The 17,524-nt window shown below is 45.8% G+C and overlaps 2 protein-coding genes across 2 annotated transcripts; both read left to right on the top strand.

Moving 5' to 3' along the window:
• The first annotated feature begins 2,119 nt into the window (after positions 1–2,119).
• On the top strand, positions 2,120–2,800 carry LOC135712158 (uncharacterized protein K02A2.6-like). Its single transcript, XM_065235123.1, has one exon. The coding sequence runs from the start codon at positions 2,120–2,122 to the stop codon at positions 2,798–2,800; it is 681 nt and encodes a 226-aa protein (XP_065091195.1).
• A 42-nt stretch (positions 2,801–2,842) lies between these two features.
• Positions 2,843–5,593, top strand: LOC135712157 (uncharacterized protein K02A2.6-like). Its single transcript, XM_065235122.1, has 3 exons — positions 2,843–4,358; positions 4,594–5,507; positions 5,573–5,593. The coding sequence occupies exons 1-3, from the start codon at positions 2,843–2,845 to the stop codon at positions 5,591–5,593; spliced, it is 2,451 nt and encodes an 816-aa protein (XP_065091194.1).
• Positions 5,594–17,524: the final 11,931 nt, after the last annotated feature.

Here is a 17,524-nt window from a genome sequence, read left to right as displayed (position 1 = left end):
GTACGGAACAACCGTGTTTCTTCAGGAAAGGCAGCAGACGTTTATTCAAACACTCTTTCACGTAAATTTCTTGGTTGACAGTCCCGGAAGCTATGAAAATGCTGCTTTTCAAGCCACAGGTACAGATGGCTTGCCAAACCAGATATTTCTTTGCGAACTTTGACAGTTTCATGTGCTTGAAAACATCTGCTACCTTTCCCCTTCCTTTTGCCGTATAAAACTCCTGTCCCGGAAGCTGCTTGTAGTCGGCTTTGACGTAGGTTTCGTCGTCCATTACCACGCAGTCAAACTTCGTCAGCATCGTCGTGTACAGCCTCCGGGATCGCGCTTTGGCCGTCGTATTTTGTTTATCATCGCGATTTGGAGTTACTACCTTCTTGTAAGTCGATAGTCCGGCTCGTTTTTTGGCTCGATACGCGGTTGTAGACGATACACCCAGCTTATTTGCGGCATCTCGGAGAGAGAGGTTAGGGTTTCGCTTGAAACTACCGGCAACTCTCTTTGTCGTCTCAGCGGCTTCCGGTTTTCGATTTCCCCCCGATCCAGACTTCCTGGCTGTCGACAAACGTTCCCCAAACACTTTAATTACATTTGTAACGGTTGATTTGGCAACTTTTAGCGATTTTGCCAACTTTACGTGCGAGTAGCTCGGATTTTCGCGATGCGCGAGCAAAATTTTGATACGCTGCTCTTCTTGCTTGGACGGCATTTTGACAACTGAAGAGTGAATTCCAAAATCCAAATAGGAGCAACATTCTACACACACACACCTTCAAAATGAGGGGTGTTCAGGTTTTTTAAATGCAAAATTGAAAGAAATACGTCAAGTTGATATTGACCAAATTTTGACCGTATCACCCTTTACACAGCAACCCGTATCCAAATGATCAAAAATCACAACCCGGAGTCCAGCAGCGATTGCTTCTTTTCGCATCCCTAATCGTCCAGAGTTAGCATTTTATTCCTCAGAAATCCATTGACCAATCCGACCAGTTCTGGACTGATTTCCTGCCCGGCCTTGGACATGGTCATCGCTAAGTTTATAACTATCGTTGAAATGTAATTCACAAAATTCCAACTGGAGCTTCCACAGCGGGAGCAAATCTGGGCTTGATTCCTGGGGCAGTATTTACTGAATTTGACCAACGATTTGCACAATTCAATGATCGGCTCGGCTACCTCCGAAGCCTGCTGCTTAATTTGATCCAAATGTATCCGCAGTTGAAGTGTGATGAATATAACGATTTCTACCAAAAGCTGATCCAGAGGTGATTTCCCACTGAGGATTTTCAATTTCTCTGATAGGGATTTCAGCGTTTTCATATCCAGAACAGAGCTGTTTTGAAAGTTGAGATACTTCCTCAAAATCCACACGGAACTTGCCGTTGGCTCAGATTCTATTCTTTCAAAAATAGGATAGAGAACTACTTCGGTCTAATCGCCCATTTTGGGCCTATCGAGCAGAAAACATCAAATAAATCCATGATTTCAGAGTTAACAAGTCAATTATGGGTTTGGTACGATACTTTAGTCAATTAGTGTTGGGAACATGGACATCCCTAACGATCACTACCAACACCAACACTGCTGAGCTCACTAGTAGCAGCTAAGCTGTCACCCGTAGATGCGCGAACCAGCATAAGAAAGAGGAACAACACATCAGATACGTTCGATATGTTGTATCGTGTGCGCTTCCCGCAAGTCAATGTATACTTTAAGTTCGTCATTTAAATAAAGTTTTATTTGCTAGTTTACATGATGTACACAGCCACACCGTTAGCGCGTTCGTAACAGTGGCGACGTCGGAAAAACGAAATTGTTTGAGAACATTTCACGCGAGTGAGCGAAAGTGTTTCGTTCACGAAAGAGGAGAAGAATTGCGGACGACAGTATGTTTTCACCTGGGAGTGAACCCCAGCAACAATCAGTGCCGGGAAATGGACTGCAGCAGGATCCAGCAGTACAAAACCAGCAACCGGGAGTGAACACCCAGCCGCAATTAAACCCAATCATCCGTCCGCCGATGCTCCAGCAAACACAACCTCACCTCCACCAGCAGCAGCAATAACAACAAAACATTCCATCGATAGATCCAGCGATGTTGCATTTTTTTCAGCAAATGCAGCAGCAGTTGCAACAGCAAATGCAACAACAAATGCAACAGCAGATGCAGCAACAGATGCAAATGCAGATGCAGCAGCAACAGGCGTTTTTGAAACAGCAGGAGCAGATGTTTCGGGCGGCGATGTCGGCTATCAACATTCAAGTGCCGACGAACCCTGAGCAAATTCTCGATTCGCTGGCGAGTAACATCCGCAAATTTCGGTACGAGCCGGATCAAAACGTCACGTTTGTTGCATGGTACGTACGTTATCAGGATTTATTCGCCAAAGACGCCGTTCGCCTCGACGATCAAGCCAAGGTGAGATTGCTGCTACGGAAGTTGGGTCTTTCAGAGCACGAGAGGTACACCAGTTACATCCTACCGAAAAGCCCCAACGAGGTGAAGTTCGACGACACGGTGAGTAAACTGAAAAGTTTGTTTGGTATGCCAGAGTCTGTGATTAGCAGACGGTACCGGTGCTTGCAAGTCACAAAGCAAGTCACTGAGGACTACAAAACGTTCACCTGCCGGGTGAACAAACTGTGTGTCGAATTCGAACTTGGGAAGCTTTCGGAGGACCAGTTCAAATGTCTCGTGTTCGTCTGCGAGCTGAAAGCGGAAAGCGATGCGGAGGTCAGAACCAGGTTGCTGAGCAGAATCGAGGAGCGGAATGACATCACGCTGGAGCAGATGTAGGACGAATGTCAACGGCTTCTGAACCTCAGGCACGATACGGCGATGATAGAGGCAGCGTCTTCGTCGACAGCAGTGCAAGCATTGAAGCTGAAGCAGTTCGGTGGGAAGCATTCCCGCTCAGGACGTGGATCACCAGGTTCAAGATCCCCGAATCAGCGAGGTGCCGTTCCAGCAACGCCTTGTTGGAACTGTGGCGCCATGCACTGTTCCAAGGACTGCCCCTTCCTCAAAAATCGGTGCAAGGAATGTGGGCAGGTGGGCCACAAAGACGGGTATTGCTCAAGCGCCAAAAAGGTGAAATCTCCAGGCAAGCGGTACTCGTCCAAGCCGATGGTAACCAGAAGCGTGCAGGTGAAGAACGTCCGGAAGCGTAGGAGATTTGTGAAAGCAGAAGTCAACGGCAGGCAGATCAGTCTCCAACTCGACACTGCGATCAGCTCCCTCCAAGCAGCTTTTCCAGCGGTGTTCAATGATGAACCAGGGTTGTGCTCGAAGGCCAAGGTGAAGTTCACGTTGAGGGAATGTAAATCCTCAGTGTTCCGACCGAAGAGACCAGTGGCTTACGCCATGTGCAGTACCGGCGATGCGGAGTTGGACCGGCTGGAACGTGCCAACATCATCACACCGGTCGATTTCTCGGAGTGGGCAGCTCCAATCGTCGTTGTTCGTAAGGCAAGTGGTGCAATCCGTATCTGCGGTGACTACTCCACGGGCCTCAACGATGCTCTGCAGCCGCATCAGTACCCACTTCCTCTACCGCAGGACATCTTCGCTAGGCTGGCGAACTGCAAGGTCTTCAGTCAAATCGACCTTTCAGATGCGTTCTTGCAGGTGGAGGTGGATGAAAGCTGTCGAGAGTTGCTCACCATCAACACACATCGAGGTCTCTATCGGTACAATCGGCTTCCACCGGGAGTTAAGGCAGCACCCGGAGCGTTTCAGCAGCTTGTGGACACAATGCTCCCTGGACTCAACTGCACTTCGGGGTATCTCGATGATGTTCTAGTCGGCGGAGTCGACGAAGCGGACCATTGGCGCAACCTTCAAGCCGTCCTTCGTCGAATTCAGGAGTTCGGATTCACCATCAAAGCGGAAAAGTGCTCGTTTGGCCAGCGTCAAATCAAGTATCTGGGACACCTTATCGACGGGCAAGGTCTGCGTCCGGATCCAGCGAAAGTTGAATCTATCTGCAACATGCCAGCACCGACAGACGTTTCTGGAGTTCGATCGTTTCTGGGAACGATCAATTACTACGGGAAATTCGTCCCGAGTATGCGTACGTTGCGATATCCGCTGGATGAGCTTCTCAAAGCCGACAAGAAGTTCGTTTGGTCAGTGGAATGCGACAAGGCCTTCTCCACCTTCAAGCAGATTCTCACTTCAGATTTGCTTCTGACGCACTACAACCCGCAACGCGAGATAGTGGTAGCAGCGGATGGGTCATTGGTTGGAGTTGTTGCGACCATTAGCCACAAGTTTCCAGACGGGTCGATTAAGGTCGTGCAGCACGCTTCTAGAGCACTGACAGCCGCCGAGCAAGCCTACAGTCAGCCAGACCGTGAGGGGCTCGCGATTATCTTCGTTGTGACCAAGTTCCACAAGATGCTGTTTGGTCAGAGCTTCACACTACAAACTGATCATGCTCCACTTCTTCGGATCTTCGGGTCGAAAAATGGCATCCCAGTCTATACGGCGAACCGGCTACAACGTTGGGCTTTACAGTTGCTGCTCTACGACTTCAACATTGTTTACGTAAACACAACAAAATTCGATCGATCAACACGTCAAACCAGAGGAAGACTTCGTCGTAGCCAGCATCATCACGGAGAATGATGTAAGATCCATTGCATTAGATGCAGTTAACGCACTTCCTCTCAGTTTCAGGGCAATACAGCACGCCACCCGTTTCGACCCTGTACTTAGCAAGGTCTACCGCTTCGTCCAGCAAGGTTGGCCACAGTTAAAAACGGCAATTTCGGACCGTGAGATCCAGCAATTCTTCAACCGAAGTGATTCGCTATCTACGGTTCAAGGGTGCGTGATGTTTGCTGAACGTTTAGTGATTCCGACCGATTTCCGGATGCGTTGCCTACACCATCTCCATCGTGGTCATCCGGGTATCCAGCGCATGAAAGCGATTGCGCGCAGCTTCGTTTACTGGCCGTCTATCGACTCGGATATCGCTGCGCATGTGAAAGCGTGCCGTCACTGTGCAGTTGCAGCCAAGAGTCCACCCAAAGCACCGCCACTGTCGTGGCCCAAGTCAACGTATCCATGGCAGCGCGTCCACATCGACTACGCTGGGCCTATCGAAGGAGAGTACTTCCTGCTTAGCGTCGATTCGTACTCGAAATGGGTGGAAATCGTCAGAACCAAGTCGATAACAGCCACTGCAACCATCGGAATCCTACGAAGTCTCTTCGTTCGCCTTGGTATGCCAGAAACGCTAGTCAGCGACAACGGTACGCAGTTCACCAGTGCCGAGTTCGCACAATTCTGCCTCGAGAACGGTATCGATCACGTGACAACTGCGCCGTTTCATCCGCAGTCCAACGGCCAAGCTGAGCGTTTCGTGGACACCTTCAAGCGAGCGGTCAAAAAGATTCGAGAGGGGAGAAGATCAATTCAGGAAGCACTGGATACTTTTCTGTTGACCTACCGAACCACACCAAACCTGTCAGCACCACAAAGCCGATCTCCGTCCGAAGTAATGTTTGGGCGTAGAATTAGGACCAATCTGGACCAGGGCATCTGATCGTTCCTTTTTTCTAGCAAACGGCAGCAGCAGTATGAATTCAATTTCACCACTCCCTTATGTGCAGTACTTTATATACCATTCAATACCCCCACACTAAGCTTTGCATTCATACATACCGATGCACAGTAAAGCGAATAGATACCAAAAAGCATTCCCACTTTCTCTTCTTCAAAATCCTCTCCCGTACAGTCGCTCCCTTTCGCTCTGGTTTCATTCCCATTGACGAGTGCACGGATGGATTTGAGTTCACTCACTCGACAAAAAGTGACACAACAGCGGGGCCCTGTTTACTAAAAATGAACACATGAATAATACTCACGTAACATTTGAAACGGGTCTATCAACTTATGTACACAAAACTTGTTAAGCCTTTTTCGCGCGAACCGAATACGCTCACGTAAACTAACAACACCATCGTGCAGAGGAAATGCTCCCCTTCCCGATAGTGCTCTTTGTTTGCGTGGGCGTACTTTGGTTCTCGTGAAAAGGACCTAGCAAATTATTTACAAAAGTTGATAGGCCCTTTTGAAATGTTACGCGAGCATTATTCATGTGTTCATTTTCAGTAAACAGGGCCCCGCTGTTGTGTCACTTTTTGTCGAGTGAGTGAACTCAAATCCATCCGTGCACTCGTCAATTTTGATTTCATTCGGGTTCCTTTTTTCGTTTTGGGTTGGGAATGTCCGAAAAAACAGTCAATGAACGGGATTCATGGAGCAAAGTGGTTGGTGTGTTTGATGCTAAAAAATAATATATTGGTTTGAAAGAACAATGTTTGGTTTTTGAATAACAACATTCAAGAATCAATATGATTTTTTTTTTCAGAACGAGAGTATTTGAATGAATCTATAGTGCCTTTTCATATAGGATTGTTTAATATATTTTTTTTATTAAATTGTCAACCTATTAACTTCTACCTTTTAGAAATTCATCATAAATACATTTGCACGGATTTCAGACCTTGCACTCAGCATGCCACGTTTACTGAGCCAGCTGTTCAACAGGATGAACTGGACAGTTTTTTAGCGGACATGTTTGGAGGCTGTCTGCAGGTTCAAGCGGAGACCCGCAATGTATCCCAAACAATACGCTTCCAGAACATATTGTATTGTATATTGTATGGTATTTGACGAGTATTCATAGTGTTCTAGCATATCGGAGGTCACTATCTTGGATTTCAAAATGGCATCGAACATTCCGCACATTTCTGGCATCTACATTCCGCACCAGTTCCGGAAATACCCATATTGCATAATGTTTGACGAGTTTTCACAGTTTTATAGCAACCATAGGTCGCCATCTTGGATTCCAAAATGGCATCGAACTTCCATTTCCTGCATCTACATGTCACACCGGTTCCAAAAATACTCATATTGTGTGGTATTTGACAAGTTTAATAGTTTGCCTAATCGTGCGGGAGTCCTTCATTTACGCGAAATCCACGTCGCGGATCGCTGTTTTCCAACGTATCATACGTATACATATATTCCAAGTGCTGCTATCTCACACTGGAAAGGAAAATAATGTGCACTCAAAGATAAATTAAATCAAAAAAGCTTAAAAAGTATGCAGATTCCCGCGTCACCTTATTGAGTCAGAGCCATGATTACTTCGGCAGTAGTCATGCATGATTAAAATCGAAATAATCTTTCCAGTATTAAATTTTATTCTTTTTCAATACTGATATATAATCAAAAAAGATTAAAATTAAATCAAAAATTATTAAAATAGAATCAAAAATGATTAAACTTTATTCAAAAAAAAAGATAATCTACAATCTAATAAACCATGATTAAACTGGGATTAATATCAGATGCTTATTTTTTAGAAAGAGAGGATTAATTTTTAATCATTCGATATGATTAAACTGAGCTTAATGTCAAATTGATTGAATTTCAACCAAAATGGGAATAGTTTAATTTATCAGTGTGTGTGCGAAATGCTTCCGTGCGGTAGCCGATTGGCAAATCAAAGTTGGCACTTGTGGAGAATAGAAGAACTATGAAAGTGATGATTTTGCAAATGGAGCAAATGGAGCATTTTATTTAAATCTGCTTTCTGCTACAGTGGTAGAAAAGCTGAAATCTATGTCTACACATAAAAATCTGAAAAGGAAATTATTTTTTCTATAGTATATGTCTTGTGAGTAGTCCTTTAGTTTTCTACTAACGTAACACTAACCAGATTTAAATAAAATGCTCAATTTGCAAAATAATAGCATTTTAAGATTGCACTCGTATACCTCACCGTGTAAAATTTGGAAACCATCATCACTCTCATGGTTCTTCTATTCTCCACGAGTGCCAACTTTGATTTGCCAATAGGTAATCCGTCTGAATTTTCAGCTCCCGCAGTTGGCAATCAACTTGACCAGAGCAGAAGGAATGAATTTAAAAATCGGCATCTGCAAAGCAACTGCACAAAGCACAATGTAGCGTAGAAATGAAATCTGACTGTTTTAGATCCCATTCAGTGCGACTGTTTTTTCATCAGGTTCAGTGAATGCCGATCACTGCGAATGATGAATGCGGAAAATGTACAAGTTCATGCAGTCACAGGCAGAATGCGTTCCCTCTTCAAGCCCTGGTCTGGACTTATTCCGTCCACCAGCCGTTCGGGAAACGACTTCTCAACCAGATTCAAGGTTGTTCAGTAAAGGTGATCTAGTATACGCCAAGGTGCACTCTAACAATTCGTGGAGATGGGCATCAGGAGTGATTCTGGAGCGAGTGGGACAGGTGATGTTCAACGTGTGGGTTGAAGACAGGCGCATGATTCGGTCGCACATCAACCAGCTGCGAAGCCGAACGAACGCCGACAGTAAGTCAACGTCTGGCTCGTTGCCTCTGGACATCTTACTACGAGCCTGGAACCTGCACAAGCCAACCCAGCCACAACCACCAGGTCCATCCACATCACCGAGACCATCACCGTCTCCGGTTGCACAAACGCCATCAACACACGAAACGCCGGCTGAGCATTCGACGCTACAGCAAGTCTTGTCATCCACGCCAGCTTCTCCGAGCCTAGTTTGGGTTACTCCGGAATCGACAACTTCGTCGACAACAGACCTTGGTCAGCCGTCGTCTACGTCCGTAGTCCCATTGTCCTCTACAACAAGCCCTGTGCCACTTACATCAGCAGAAACCGAAACAGCTATCCAGGTACCTCGCCACTCTTCACGTCTACGAAGACCGCCGATTAGGTTCGACCCGTACCAGCTGTATTAAGAGGGGAGATGTTGGGAACATGGACATTAGAGTGATGCAAAATTTGAAATTTTCGCTCCATAGTACTTAAACGATTCCAAATTGGATCCTGATTAACCTCTCAAAATTTGAACCCATTTGGTGAGAAACTGAGATGGCACAAACCATTTGAAGTTTGTATGGGAATTACTATGGTAAAACCAAGATTTTTGTTCATGTCTATCTAATAATTCACCATATCGGTCTGCTTTAAAAGCTTTCAACTTTACTTGTAGGAAATTTTCCCTGCTACAAGTTTGCTGAAGACCACTTTTTGATTAATTACAAGGATCGAAAGTTATTAATGGTTCAATGCACTGATGTCTTATGATCATGCTCAATCAACTGTTCAGCAGGCAACATTGGTGTTTCTGGAGCGTTGAATAGGACACAAAAATTATGGCTACTATGTCACACTGCAAAATACAGTGTTGCCTAGAGAGCAGCTGCTTGATCATGTCATAAGTTTACCAATCTCTTAAATAATTAATAACTATGTCCTGTCTCGTTTTACATAGTATCGATCTTCAGCAAAGTTGTAGCTGAAAAATTTCGCAGCTCAATTTGGAAAATAACTAGAAGGCAATGAACAAAAAATTGAGATTTCCCATAGTAATTAACATGTAAACTTCAAATGGTTTGTGCGAAGTCTGTTTCTAACCAAATGAGTTGTAAATTTTGGAGGTGAATCACGACCCGATTTGAAACCATTTAAGCACTGTGGAGCGAAAAAGTCAAATTTTGCATCAGTCTAATGGACATCCCTAACGATCGCTACCAACACCAACACTGCTGAGCTCACTGGTAGCACTAGAATCTCCACTAATTGTATGTACTGCTTGGAAGCCTCACCCAAGCTAAGAATTATTTCCAAATAAGGCAAACTCTTGTGGAATAATTCTGCCATTTCCATCTCGCTAAACTTCTCTATATATCACTGATGCGAAAAATTTCGCTGCCCGCTTCTGATCCACCCTGAAAAGTCGATACAGCAGCGCCGTTGAGTTATCGAACACATCGTTGTAGATCCCTACTGCTTCCGCCCGGATCGCCAACTCGTTTGTTTGTTTGTTTGTTTATTAAGGACATTTTACATCTCCGCGATGCATTCATGTCCGTTCGATTTGATGTTTGGTGTATTGTGTATGGTGTGCAAGTGTTTTTGTTAGTGTAAGTGCTACAATTCAGTTGCTTCTCTCTTCTTTTCTTCTTTGCTTTCAAACAATTACTTTTCTCCTTCGCTTCACTTCATACTACTCTCCTACTTCGCTTTTCTTCACGAATTTCTTCATCTTTCTACCATGACCTGTGTAATTTGTTATTCTACAGTTCTTTTAATTTGTTATTCTAGTCTTCTACTTCGTGTTGCTTAATATTTCTTTCACCTGTGCAATTTGTTATTCTAAAGTTCTTGTAATTTGTTATTCTAGAGTTTTTTGTACAAATCCGTTTCATGTAGGAAATTAAGCATTCGTGTTGTTCTTTCTTCCGTGTTGTCCAGAGCTTCACGTAGACTGGTGCTGATGTCATTTTTCCTTCTCTCTTCGTCGTATTTCCTGCACTCAAGAATGATGTGCTTTACATCCAACACCGTGCCACAACATTCACACACCGGTGGGGCTTCCTTCTTCAGAAGAAACGTGTGGGTTAGTCGCGTATGGCCGATTCTCAGACGTGTAAGCATACGCTGGTCGGCTGAACTTCCTCGTTCTGTCCATCTGTGCGTGTCGAATTTCACCTCCCTCAGCTTCGATTCTGTTGTGCTAAACCACTGCCTATTCCACTGACCACGTATCGCATGTTTCACCGCTTTTATCGCATCCTCGCTTGGAATCGGTACGTCGATGGCTGGTTGTCTTCTAGCCTCATTGGCTAGTCGGTCAGCTTCAGAGTTTCCCCTGATGCCGGCGTGTCCAGGGATCCAGCAGAAACGGATGATTTTGCTTTGCACGATAACGTTTGAAGGATAACGTTCGGTCCATGGTTACACCTAAAATCCTCAGCCGGTTGGTCTTTGGCACGGGAGTTCCCTCGATAGAGATATCTCGCACGGGATCCCGTCGTGCGTTTGGACTGCAGTAGAAGACATGTGACTTTGTTGCCGACACAGTGAAACCAACGCTTTTCGTCCATTTGTTGATGGCTTTGACGGCAGCCTGTAATTTTCGGTATAAGCCTTCAGTTTTAGCACCTCGCACTGCTAAGAGGATATCGTCCGCATACAAAAGAATGAAGACTTCATTGGGCACTACTCGGAATATGGGCTGCATCGCGATGAGGAACAGCGTCACTGACCGGACAGAGCCCTGCGGAACTCCGTTTTCCAACGGATACTGGCGAGACATATGCCCCCCAACGGATACCTGGATCGTTCGCTCCGAGAGGAAACTTTTCATCATGTTCAGCATCCGACCACGTATTCTCCATGACCTCAGAGTGCGGATTATGCCGCGCCGCCAGGTGGTGTCGTAAGCCTTCGACAGGTCCAGGGATGCTATCAGACAGTGCTCGTCTGTGCTTGGAAGCGTTCGCTCGAGCTCGGAAAAGTACGTGTCGGTGCCTCGCCCGGCACGGAAAGCGTGCTGTCGTTTGTCGAGTCGCCCGCTCGACTCTAGCTCGGTAATCAGTCGTCGATTTATGATGCGTTCAAGCAGCTTCGCCATGCAGCTGGTGAGCGAGATTGGACGGAACGCAGCGGGTCCGGTATCGAGGCAGTTTGGCTTCGGAATGGGCACCACGATTGCATTTCGCCAGCTGGTGGGAAACTCTCCATTACGCCAGATCCGGTTGAGCAGCTCTAGCAGTGTCATCTTCACGGACAAAGGTAGACGTCGAAGCATTGGGTACCCTATCATGTCGGGTCCTGTCGAGGCAGCTCGCTCTTTCTCGAGAGCCCACAGCAGTTCGCTTAGGGTAATGTCGCTGTTGTACACGTCGTCCGTGTTTGGCGAAACATCTATGGACTCTCTTTCAGCTGCTGCCTTAGTCTTCTGAAAAGAAGTAGGGTAACTGGAGGTCGCAGATCTATCGCTGTAAAAACTGGCTAGCGCTTCCGCAGTTTCTTCGGGGTCATCGGTGAAGCCATCCGATCGCTTGAGTGCGACGGTACGTTGTTGTCGGCTGCCACGTAGCGTGTTCACCGTTCGCCACAGTTCGGTTGTCGTGCTGCTTGGTGCAATTTTGGCCACGAAGTTCTCCCACGATCGTTCTTTTGCTTCCTTTATCGCCTTCCGTGCTACAGCTCTGGTTTCCTGAAACCTCGCCAATGCAGCGGGTTGATCAGGATCAGATGTCTGCAGCCGCCGCAGATATCGAAGACACTTTCGTCGATGTCGAATCGCCGCCTTCGCTTCAGGGCACCATGGTATCGCTTTAGGCCCCATACGGCCGCTGGTTTGCGGTATGGCACGAGTTGCTGCTGCAATTATCTTCTCCGTGAAGCTGTCTACGTAACATTCAACATCTGGCCGGATGGTTTCTGCGGTGATACGTTCATATAACGACCAATCAGCGCGATCGTACAACCATTTCCGCCGTGTCGTTCGTGAGGATGACCACCCAGGAATAGAAACTGTTATCGGGAAATGGTCACTATTGTGCGTGTCCGGTAGGGTTCGCCACGTGAATCTGCGAGCCACACTCTCGGAGCAGAAGGTCAAATCGATTGCAGAGGTGTTGCCTGTGGCCGGGTCGATGCGAGTGGGTGAGCCATTGTTCAGAATTACCAGCCGCTTGTCCAAAGTAGCTTCGGAGATGAAACGGCCGAGCGCGTTCACTGTTTATGATCCCCATGCTAGATGATGAGCGTTGAAATCTCCCAGAAACATGATAGGACCTTCCAGTCGGTCGAGTAGATCACTTAACGCATCCTGACACTGTGTTGAGCTCGGTGGGACGTAGATAGAGACTACAGTTATCTGAATCGGTGTGTGGATGCGCACAGCGACGAGGTGTAAGGAGGTGTCTGCTTGCAGTCGCTCGAAAGGTATGCCTTCTCGGACAGCAAGACCAACCCCGTGTTGCCAGTAGTGCGTGTTATTGGATTCCAACAGTAGCGTGTAGTTCTTGCCGATGTAGTCTGGTGGTGCGACAGTCTGATTCACCTTGGTCTCCTGGAGTGCGATGATGCAGGGTTCGAGCTCAGCTATGAGGAGTTTCAGTTCACTGATGTTGCCCCTAAGCCCACGAATATTCCACTGAAGTGCGAAGCAGCCACCGTGGTAACTGATACTAGCTGACCGTGTGATGGACGACGATGAGGATAGTGATGGTCTTCGTGTCGGTGGCGGGTCGCCTGTAAAAGTGCAAGGTACCGCAGTAATCGGCGCTGGTAACTCTATTGATTCAGAACTTACCTGTGGGACGCTTGGCCCCACAGTGCTGGCTGCCGTCGAAACCATTACACTAGTTTTTCCAATACCGACAACAGCCGGCACTGGGGAAGCACTTTGTGTAATATTTGCTCGACGAGTACTTGAAGGACTTTCTCCGGGATATAGCTCTGGTGGGGATGTAACAAAATCTGTAAAGATATTGGGCACGGCAGTACCTTTTCGCGGTTGTATCGTGATGGGACTGACCTGTGGGACGTCTTGCCCCACAGTGTCAGCCGTTGCCGAAACTACTACACGATTTCTTCCCAAATTGCCGGCAACAGCCGACACTGGGGAAAGACTTTGTGTAGTATCGTTGCTTGCTATGGTGCTGTCAGGCGTTGAAATCCATGGAAGAGCTCGGAATGAAGAGAGTGACGGGGTGCTGTTGATTTTGGTTGCTCGTGTAGGGCGGCGGCCAGGGCAAAGAAGGGATACACCTTCCCCCTGCCGTATATCCCAAGTTTCCAGTGTTGTGTCGTAGTTTCCATCGGCTACAGCGGTGAATTCACCATCAACGGGGTGGAGAAAGACGTCCCGGATGGTTCCTTCGGCCTGCTGTACTTGCGTTGGAAGGGGTACTTCACTTTCCTCACTTCCAAACCGATTACCTTCGTTGTCAGTATTCGTGCGTAGGTCATCATTGTAATCCAAACGTTGTTGTGAGACGGGGTTATCAAAAGCGCTTGTATTGGCTGGCGAATTTTCGATTGTTGTGGGTAAAAAACGAGGTGGTATTATGGTAGGGTAGGTGGTATATTGTTCTATCGCTCCATAATCGACCGCAGAGGGGGATTCTCCATCAACGGGTTGGGGTAAGATGTCCCGGACGGGTCCTCCGGCCTGCTGCGCTCTCTCCAGTGAGAGTGAAGGGGGTACTACACTTTCCCTCCCTTCAAGTCGATCGTTGTTGCTGTCCGGTTCGCTTGTCAGGTATGAATTGCTGGTCGGTGTTAAACGTATCGAGGAGTTATCCTTATCGAAGATGCTGGTTAGGGGGCGTTTCTTCGATCTCAAACACCTCATTGATTTCTATGGAGTCCTGATCGGCTGTACCTTCTTCTTCTGCGGGTTTCTTCAACGGTGGGCTTTGACGTCCAGGCGAGCTGTTGTTACTTCTGTTGTGCCTTTTCTTCTTCTTGCTGTCACGGGGGTCCGTTGACGCTGGCGATTTGGTCCTGAGCTGCATTGATGTTCCGGCTACCTGGGACTCGGCAGGCTTCCTTCCGGTGGATTGGCTTCGTTGAATCGGGGCAGGCGGTGGCGGCATTGATGTGTTCTGCTGCGATTGCGACTGTTGAGTTTGACGTGTGGTCATCATCCTGATGTGGGCCAACAGCTTATCGATCTTTTCGTCCTTTTTCTTCATCGCGTCAAGCAGCTGCGTTATTTGGTTATCCTTCTCTTGCATCTTCTTTTCGAGTTCCTCCAGCTTCTTGCGGTCGGCAGTCTTCTGGGCGGCAGCTGCGGCGTAATTCTCTAACCCTGATTCAATTCGCTTGCGGGCTTGGGGGTACGTCAGGTTCTTATCCACCTTCATCCGGATAACATCCACCTCCTTCTTGTAGACCGGACATTGTCGATTATTCGGACGATGGGGTCCACCGCAGTTGATGCAATGAGCAGCAGCTTCACATTCTACACCCTCCGACAGCTCATGCTCGGCAGAGCAATTCAGGCATCGTTTCGGGCCAGGACAACGTGCACGAGGATGACCATAGCGAACGCAACCGTAACAAAGAAGAGGATTCGGATAATATGGACGGGTAGAGACTCGAAGTACACCAATTTTGACTTGCGACGGGTAGTTGCACCTGTTGAATGTTAGGATCAAGGCGGACGTATTCACCGGCTTACCGTTCTCCCTTCGAGTAATCCGTTGGACTTGGATGACCCCTTGGCTGATGAGACCACGCAGGACATCCTTCTCCTCCATACGGATCGCCTCGAAACAGGATACGACACAACGGCTCACGTTCAGATTCGGATGCAACTGAACAACCACCTCCGTTTCATCCATTAGGGTAGTCAACTTCAGCAACTTGTCAACTTGGGCCGGGTTTCTGAGGGCAGCCCTAAGTTTGCACCTTTAGAATTGATAAAACGATCCATAACAAATTGAAAAACGTTCCATTAAAAACATCCAAATGATCCATAAAACATCGGAGAAAATCCCTAAAAAAGTGTGGATGATCCATAAAAAAATATCAATATTATCAATATTTTATGTGAAATTTAGCAACACAATTGTAAAAATGTACCACTAAATTTCTAAATAATGAGCATTGGAATTGTACGAATTACCCATAAACATATTGCAATTGATTCATAAAACATTCAGCAATAAACCTTAAACTAAAGAAATTGATCCATAAAAAATCAAGTTTGCACACTTAAAAACATAGGCATGATCCATAAATTAGACGTATATTATTCATGTTTAGGACACTATTTTTTAAATTTTGATCCATAAACCTTGAAAAATTGCTCCACTGCTTATCTACTTATATTTACTGTCCTGCCCGTGTATTTAAGGTAGATATGCGAAGCGACGGGCAAGCGTCTAGAATTAGCATCCAAAAAGAACAATCTATAGTAATATTCTTAAGAAGCTTCCTATGGAAGCTTCATTTAGAAACTTTTTAAGAAGCTTATTCTAGACGCTCACTCATCGTTCTGCTCTTCTGACAAAAAAAACACGGGCAGAACAGTAAACCTGAGTAGCTACGCAGTAATGTAGCAATTTTCCAAGGTTCATTGATCAAATAAAAAAAACATATGTATATAGACCGAGGGGGGCGACTCTAGCTACGATGCAGGAAAAATTGTGTTTTGTTTCGGCTAGCTGCGCACACGCTAAGTAGATAGAAAGAAGATTGATGACGATTCTGAAGATTTCCTGTTAAAAGATGAGGCCCGATGCAATAGATGCGAGAAATGAAAGAATATTTTTCGAAGATTGATTCGCTAGTGGTAGATCTGTTGAGCATCTAGAGTTGAGATTTGGATGTGTCGGGTGTCGACGGGGGCCCTCGATATAGACTATAATTGGAACACACCAAAATAAGCACGTCTACCAACAACTGGAACACCTACCCTATGTATGATCCATAAAATTAACATTTATTGTTCATTTTTTCTTAAGAAGATTATTATAGAAGCTTCTTTTGGAAGCTAATTCTAGACGCTTGACCATCGCTCGCACATCTACCTAAAAACACGGCAGGACAGTAAATCTAAGTAGTTAAGCAGTAATGGAGCAATTTTCCATGGTTCATGAATCAAAATTAATAATACAGTGTCCAAAACGTGAATACCCTGTACCGCCAAACCCAGTGACAACCCTGTGGGAGATTCAGAGAGCTACGGTAACGGTCGCTGTCAGAAATGACAGACGTCAGGTTTGGTTCAACGGAACTGTGTTCACGGTCACAGTTCCGTTGAACCAAACCTTAAATAGGTCGGAGTATGAACGAGAAAAAAAGAAGAAAAGAAGATACAATTCCAAACCATCTAAAAAACGTTTTACAGCTAAATTATTTTAATTGCCTAAATTTGTTAATATACATATCGTTTAATTAAATTGTAGTTATTTGTGTTGAACTAGCTACCAACAATCAATACGAAACTAACGATTTTAAATTGGCTCACTACTTGACTTGCCTATTGGTCCCAAGCAAATCGATTAACGTACCCCATTCTAGTCAAAATTCTAGTACTACACTATGTTTGTTTTGATTCGCTATGAAAGTTTGACAGATAAAATGAGGGGTTCGTGGATTTTCGCGTGTTTTATAGGGGTGCATCGATAAGCTTGGGACCGAAGATAGTACCAGAGCTTAGACAAAAAGTTGAGCACATTTCTTCGGGACCTTCTGTACTTAAAGCAACCTCTATGTAGCTACTGAAGTAGGTTAGTTGGAGGTGGAATTCGTGCAAATATTGAATTTAATAACCCTATATTTGCTTAATCTAGATACTACAATTTGATCCTAAAATCTGGTAACCTACAATTTGTTCCTAAACGCTATATACATGATTTACCCTAAGTAACTAGTAAGTAGCTCATTCTACATCGTTTGCGTGCTTAACTAAAATAATAATTGAATCCCTAAATGCTAAATCTAGCCAAATCTTTGTTGAAAGAGTGACGGAAGATAACTCTCGGTTTGAAAATCTCCCGCTCAACCTCCTATCGCTTTTCATGGAGGAATTTCTCTTGCTCCAGCGCTTTCTTATTTGCGCTTTTCTCCTGCAGCAACTGGTCTAGGGATTCTTCCAGGCTGACCTCATTGGTACTTCCTTTTCCAGATTCGGTTGCGGCATCACTCCTCGCTCTATTATT

This window comes from Ochlerotatus camptorhynchus, unplaced genomic scaffold, assembly GCF_037179485.1.
Source record: "Ochlerotatus camptorhynchus isolate MF236.1 unplaced genomic scaffold, CSIRO-AGI_Acam_v1.1 ptg000459l, whole genome shotgun sequence".
Taxonomy (NCBI): Eukaryota; Metazoa; Arthropoda; class Insecta; order Diptera; family Culicidae; genus Ochlerotatus; species Ochlerotatus camptorhynchus.
The sequence above is the reverse complement of the archived record's forward strand: the minus strand, read 5'-3'. Positions and strand labels throughout refer to the sequence as shown.